This window comes from Megalops cyprinoides, chromosome 9, assembly GCF_013368585.1.
Source record: "Megalops cyprinoides isolate fMegCyp1 chromosome 9, fMegCyp1.pri, whole genome shotgun sequence".
In the NCBI taxonomy this organism is placed as follows: domain Eukaryota; kingdom Metazoa; phylum Chordata; class Actinopteri; order Elopiformes; family Megalopidae; genus Megalops; species Megalops cyprinoides.
The window spans coordinates 38,918,219-38,925,718 of NC_050591.1; the positions used below are offsets into that span (position 1 = coordinate 38,918,219).

The following is a 7,500-nucleotide window of genomic DNA, read 5'->3' on the forward strand; positions in this document are numbered from 1 at the left end:
ACAATAATAATAAAGCAGCAATGAATCTAGTGAAGAGAACAGAAATATTACATTAGTATCACATTGCAAAGCCTCACTGCAGAAGGTGGTGATGAGTGGGGATTACTGCTGCACTGTGATCAGCGCTGTGTCCTTTATTCTTGTGGAAACCTGACAGAAACAGCATGTTCCTGTCCTACAGCGAAACTGTTCTAATCGTAAATACATAGTTGTTCTAAATAATATATAAATTATAATGTAAGGCATACAGCTGAGTGGCAGTAACAGAGAAGCTGCATCCGGTCAGAGGAGAAATGCAAAACTGGAATACCGATGCTGGGATTTTTACCTTGCAAGTAAGGTGCACTGTTTATGCAATAGTGTTTACTTCATTAAATATGTACGATCATTGTGAAGGAGAGCCTTCACCTGTCCCCAAACTGTTGATTGAACTGTTTAAATATGTTACGGATCACTGGATTCGATCTACGAGTTTGTCATTTTGACTAATTTCAGTCAATTGCATTTCAAATCTGTTTTATGCAAGTAAACCTGCTTTGAGCTGCATATGGTGTGATTGAAGATCTGATGTTCAACAAAACTGTGACGGCTTCCATAAAAATAAAGTTATGAAATTATTACTTATTATTTTTTCAACTCGCTCTGATCCAGAGTGGTTTACAAGACAATTTATGCAATATACAAAGAGTACATATCATATTGTCTTTGCTCTTAGTCTAACCTTTCTGTATGCACTTTTGTAAGTCGCACTGGACTGTAAATTTCCGTAAATGTAATGCAAAGGGAAAGAGCACTCAAAAAACTAGCAACACATTAGATATAAAGCAAAATGAACCTGTGGCAATATAAGCATACAACCAACCAGACTCCATCACACAGTTTTTAATGTCATATGAAACTATTCAAATGTAATGTTCCATCCTATGGCTGTGTATGCTTTATGCATGCACTGGTTCATATAAGCCTAGAAGCATTCACTCCATAGGGCAAATGCCACGTATCCTTTAAAAATAACAAAGCGCTGACATACGCTGAGCACGTCTGGAGGGATGGATGTGATGTCTGGTGTGATTTTGGTCTCGTGGAGCTCCTCCCGAGATATGAACCAGCCCACTCACTTCCACCGCTGCTCGTACTCGACGGCGCGCTCATGTTTTGTGGCCCTCTTGTGAGCGCGCATGGTTGAGGCGGAGGGCGTGGTCGCAGGGGGAGGGGCTTCTCCTGCGCGAGCGTCAGGGGCGGGGCTTCGAAAGCGGAAAGAGACGCAGAGGAAGAGCGCAGGCCGCGCACACGGGAAGGGGGCATACAAAGCGCTGTTTATTTTTATTAACTTATTTATTTCCGCATGTTCCTTTTCTGCTGATTTTCTTTGTATAGCACATCTTTCTCCTGATGGAGGCAGCTGCGGCTTTGCTCCCTCTGCCTCCCCTCGGCTCGCTAGCCCGTTAGCTGCAGGATCTCCGCACGGAAACTTCCCGTCCCGGAGAAGCTGCGGGAAAAAGGGATCGACACCGCGACGGTGATAAAATCGCAACCCTTCCTCCCGAAAGAAAAAAAACACTCATCCAGGACAAAGCAAAACGACATTTACTGATTTCAGGAGGGGACGAGACACTCGTTCTTTTCAGTGAGTCCTCCTTGTTGGTGCTGCGGTAGCTGCAGGGGTTTAATGGGATCTTTGCCTCGGTAGGATACAACACCCCCCCCCCCCCCCGCCTCCCCGCGCCGGACCCCCGCTCGGATCTCCCTCGGGCGCCGGCCACTCCGGGGGGTGTCCGGCCGGAGAAGTGCTCTGTCCGGCCGGCTGTAGCTGAGCCGTAATATGGCCGGAAATGTGAAGAAAGGCGGGGGGTTGATCGGGATGATGAAGGACGCCTTCCAGCCTCATCATCACCACCTCCACTCGCACCATCAGCCCGGAGCCGTGGACAAGAAAACGGTGGAGAAATGCTGGAAGCTGATGGACAAGGTGAGAGATATTTCCCTGCCAGCTAGCCGGGTGACTATATCTGAATGAGGTTTTAGCTACAGCTAGCCCATTAGCGCAGGGTTGTGACAGCTAATACGACTGTAAAGCGATGTAGTTATACCAACGTCTAGCGTTAGATCTCTTTTTGTGAGCTTGCTAGCTCTGTTAATGTTAGCAGTTTGTAGGGGTATATTGAATTTTCTCTCCTCTATCTGGTTAATGACCTCCACGCTGAATGCATCAGCTAACGCCAGCCGGTGTCTGTGCATCGATCATCAGACTCACTTACACTTGACAGACTGATGACTAAAAAAAGGACAGTTGTAAGATTGAGTTACAGCTGCCAAAATGACCAGGATAATGTCCAAAAAGGCACCCGGGCACGATGGCGTTTTGCTGAACGCGCTCCGGCATCCCAGCGAAAGCGAGCAGCTGACAGTTTATTAGCTAACGCTACCGCTGTAGTGTAGCGTTATGGAGTTGAGTTACGTTTGAGCTAACGGCAGCCTTTATTGTGAAACGTTATGGAACTGGGTCAGCTTTTAGCTAATGAAGCCTTTAATGCATTCAGTATAAACGTAGACAGCTAAATAATGTAATTAATCTATACAAACACACATCTGCCGCTAGCCACATGTTAGCTTGAGATATTGGTGGCTAACGGAGAAATTTATGATGCTTATGGGAAAATAGGGTGGCGATTAATTGTAATAGACTGAGAGCAGACAAGGGCGCTGACACACCGTTTGATACAGTTATTAATTTGGTATTATATCCTTGCGCTTTTGCTTGTTGCGGTTATTTTTGCATTTTAATAGCCAACTAACAGGCTAGCTCTAGCAGTAACGCTACCCCAGCTTGTTAGCTAGCGGGGCCTGCATGTCTTTAGACCGGTGCAAATTTAGACTGTTTTATGATCAGAATAGCTGATTTAGCTAAATAACGAGCATTCAGGGGTGATATTTGTAAGATGTAGCTAGCAAGAAACTCGGAAATACTCACAGCTGTCGAAATGTTTCAGTGAGCTATCTACGCAGGCTAACAGATTAGCGAGCTAAGTAGCTAACAGCATGATCTCATTTCGTGGTCATAGAGCTCCTAGGTCAGACGGCTTCGCTAAATTTTCACTAATTTGCTTAATATTATGGCTGCCGGTATGCCTACGTGTGCATTACGATAATGGACTACTTTCACGTCTGACAGGCTCGGTGCTGGTTCATGGAGTCACTGTGCCTCCTTCTGCTAAGATAACCTCATCCTGTTCAATCTTTAAATTTTTCGTATTTCAGGTATTTTATAACATGCAGTGGTGAGCTAAGTGGCGATTCAGGGAATTCGCCAAGGGCGATTGGTGACCCGACTTCTCTTTAAATGAAAATCGTTGTGTAGTGTTATTTCAGTGATGTTACATTATTGACATTTAGCAGGCATTCGTATCCAGAGCGACTTGCATAGGCTACAGTTTTTACATGTGTTCTGTTTACACTGCTGGGTATTTACTGAGGCAATTCTGAGTTAAACACCTTGCAGGGGAATCGAACCAGCAACCTTTTGGTTAAGAGCCCTGCTCGTTACCACTATGTCACACTGCTGCCCTAGTCTTTGGGGAAGAGTATTTACATTACATTACATTACATTATTGGCATTTAGCAGATGCTCTTATCCAGAGCGACTTACAATGTTATCCATTTATACAGCTGGATATTTTACTGAGGCAATTCAGGGTTAAGTACCTTGCCCAAGGGTACAACAGCAGTGCCCCAGTGGGGAAATCAAACCAACAACCTTTCGGTCAGGAGTCCTGCTCCTTAACCACTATGCTACACTGCCACCCAGTATATATTTAATATATTCAAAGTGAACATGGTGTTCATTAAAACTTTTTTGCAAAAGCCACTCAAACATGCATACATCTAGCCTACACTCCCTGACATATTTTATCTGTTAGAGTATTTATTTTAGGTAACTGCAGAACAGGGTCGCTGATGGTGGCTATAGTGTTGCTGATGGCTCAGATTTTACAGCAAGAAAAGGGAAAGAGGGTGCAGTGTTTTTTTGTTTTTGTTTTTTTTGAGAACACCTCTGAGGATTTTTGAGGTATATTAAAAGTGAGAATGGTGACTTGGCCTGAAATATGAATCCCAATATTTTAGGTCATTTATCCTAATGTATTTAAAATGGGGACAAAGACTGTGAAGCACTGAAAAATGAATATTATTTCCAGAACTATATAATATATATGTAAATAGCAAAATGTGTTTCAATGGCTGTGTCAGTCTGCCGTTGCTGAAACAGAAAAAAGAGTTCAGCCTTTAAAGGTGCACTAAACCTCCAAACAGCTTTCCCTTTTTATGTGCATGCAAATGAAGTTCTCAGAGTTGCCTGAGGAGCAGGGAGCTCTCCCATTGGCCCCTCCATTTCTGCTGGGCGCCGACATGCAGTGTTTCCCTGTTCGTGGGGGGATGTGATTGGTTGCTAATTCTGACTCGCTACAATCAAGCAGAATGTCAAGCCTCACTGTGACCCCCACGGCCGGCTCAGGTGCTGTTCTGCACAAACTCGCCCATTTCTGTAGGATTCCAGTTCTGTAGGGCTTGGGGTGACATGGACTGTGGTCCTTTCAACATTGCTGACGTCTTCCTTCAGGTTCCCCACAGACATAGTGTAGTCATCTGAAAACTTCTGCTATTTGCCTGCCAAATATACATTGGGGTTTGTATCAGAATTCTTAGGTGTCAGTGTTTGTGCACATTGATGCATGTCATTAGTCATTGTGACTTTATCATCCGATGGGTGATGTTGATACAGACACCATGCTTACAGCTGATGTAAGAATGGTGAACACCGTGGAAGTGATCCTGAGTTTTCTCAGATGGAATAAAGAGAGTTAGTAAAGGAGGAATAGGGTGCCATTGCTTCTCCTCGTGGGGGGTGTGTGCGTGCGCATGAGGGGTGTGTGTGCGCGAGGGGTGTGTGTGTGCAGGGTTTGCACTCACTGCTCTCCCTCTGATGAGAACACACGCACTGAACTGTAAGTGAAGTCACTTGTGAAAAACAGAAGTGGTATGTGTGTTTGTCTGTGTCCTGAAAGTCGCCTACTTTACTGTTTTAAATCTATTTGCACTTAATGCAAATGATTCTCCTGATAATTCAACACTGGCTCCACAGGTTGGTTCATTTAGGAGTTGGAGCCTAAACTGAGGACATTTTGGGCCAGTGGTGTTTCATCCCAGGGCAGAAAGTAGAGTACTGAAGGGCTCCACCACCCAGTGAAGAGGAAGTCCAAGAGGAAGTGAACTTCACCTAAGCAGCAGGAGATGTCTCCTTCACTCTGACCTAGATGACCCCAGCAACGCCAGATAAGCAGTCTCACAGGGGAGACGGACTCCGGGGTCACAGGATGTGAAATGGGGAGACCTTTGAATGCATAGCTTATGGTTACGTTCCAGTAGTGTTAATGCTAATGTAGTCTCCAAATCGAACTGTAATCGCATTTCAAACCAATTTTTGGGTGCCGTGTTAGAAAACCCAAAAGTTCAGGTGATTTGGAAATGCATTCAGAAGTATTCAGTACACCCAGTTATTTATGAAACCCTGAATCCCACTGGTGTTCTTTGTAATCTTTTTGGTTTTCTTCTGTGTCAGGGGACAAGGAAAACCAGACAAGGAAAATATGCCCAAATGTAGGTTTTCACCCCCAGCAGGGTGCGGTGGGCCCATATTGCCTCAGTGTGGATTGGAACCCAGTGCGTTAACACAACACCCACAGCAAAGCGACACTGTCGAAGGTGTTGAAGGCATTGCGCATTCATACATAACCTAGTTAAGTCCAAAAATACCATGGCAACTACAATTATCTAAAAACACCATTAAAATGACTATCTTTGTTTGCCAATTAATCTAAAAATAAATACAGTAATTGCAGACTGGGGGAGTGCTTGTTTTGTTGCAAGCTTTCTGCTTCACTCTTACAGCTAGCAAGCTGGGAAAAAGAATCTGTTTTCTGATTAGTAAATGTCCAACATTTTTATAGTATATATGCATATACTATAGTGGCTGTGAAGTTTGAATTTCATATTACAGCATTACCTCTTTTGATAAACATTTCATTCATTACAAATGCAATGCTTCAAATGGCCTTTATGTTTGTTTAAGCCAAAAATAGTGTGTAGCATGAAAAGCAGATGCAGAACAGTTTACTGATAAGCCTTTTTTTTTAGCACATCAGCGAGTTCTCAAAGTCTGACAGCAGGGTACTGCACAGTCTGCATTGATTGCTGTAAAGCTCTATGCTGCTCGTATGACTGAGATGGAACTTTTAAATTTCCAGGGCTGTGCTTCAGAAGGTCATTATGATTAGTGTGCTTGGTTCAGTCAGTTGTGCAGACTGGATCTCTGAATGAGCAGCACTTCGGAATGAAATACTCTGCTTATAATTATCACAGCACAGAGCACTGTGACAGTGCAAATTACAGCCTCTGACGTGGAATGAATGGATAAAAGGCAATTCTGTGATGAAAATCACTCAGTGACAGTGTTAGTGATGTGTTGAATCTGTTCAAAAACCGGCTCAATCAAAGCCTTCCTGTCAGATCTGGATGACATGGCTGTGCTGTATTAGATTTGCTCTTGAGGGAAAAAAAAAAACAATAAAAATTCTATTGATGCCAGTTAATAATTGTGAAGATAAAAGTAAATTGACCCTTGGTCCCCTAATTGCAACAAAAGATACAAAACAAATGAAATAAATCTACAGTTATTTGAATTAAAGTGATTAGAAAGAAACTAAGCTGTAATAGAAACAGTCCAATCAGAATCAGTGATTAGAAACAATCCAATTACAATATCAGTTTTTAACTGACATTGTAATTGGATTGCTTTTAAGAACTGGTATTGTAATTGGATTTTTATTGAAAACAATCCAATTACAATGTCAGTTATTTACATACAGGCTTCTGTGAACTGCTGTGAGGGAGTGCAGCTGGCAGCCTCCAGCCACAGTGGACATTACAGATCTCAGATGCGCCTTTGGGTTCAAGCTCTTGTATGTGTGGGACTACAAGTCCCAGCAGACACAAGCTGGAGTGTGCGGCACAGAAACGCGCTGTCTGTCGCAGGAGCCCGTTTTTCGGCCTGTAGGTTAGACCTCACGTACCCTCCGCCACGGTAGGATGTCAGGTCACTTCCCAGCACAGCACCTTCTGCTTGTGTGGAGCTTGCTATGAATTTGCAAACAGAGCTTCCTGGTGCGCTGTCATTCGGTCTCATTTCCATAGTGTTTGCTTCCTGTCTGAGCACACTGCGTGGTGAGGAGTAACTTGGCTATTTACTGCTTTGATAGGTCACTCCACACACATCTTTGACACTTTGGAGTTTTATCATGGACACGATGGCCTTGTATTGGGCAGGACTTCTGAAAGTGTGTTTCTGTCAGTACTGAAGCACTGAGTCCAGCACCTGCTGCACATTAGTATCTGCTTTAGCACCTGCTGCCAGGAGGCTGAAAAACAAAATCTCACACACACACACAC

General features: G+C 43.8%; 1 protein-coding gene across 2 annotated transcripts in view; it reads left to right on the forward strand.

Annotated features, from left to right (window-relative positions):
• The first annotated feature begins 1,763 nt into the window (after positions 1 to 1,763).
• cbl (Cbl proto-oncogene, E3 ubiquitin protein ligase) overlaps positions 1,764 to 7,500 on the forward strand; it is a 23,566-nt gene continuing 17,829 nt past the window's right edge. For both annotated transcript variants that reach the window (XM_036536839.1, XM_036536840.1), the window contains exon 1: positions 1,764 to 1,969. In XM_036536839.1, the coding sequence (XP_036392732.1) occupies positions 1,823 to 1,969 (147 nt within the window). In that variant the 5' untranslated portion in view covers positions 1,764 to 1,822. The remainder of the gene's footprint in view (positions 1,970 to 7,500) is intronic.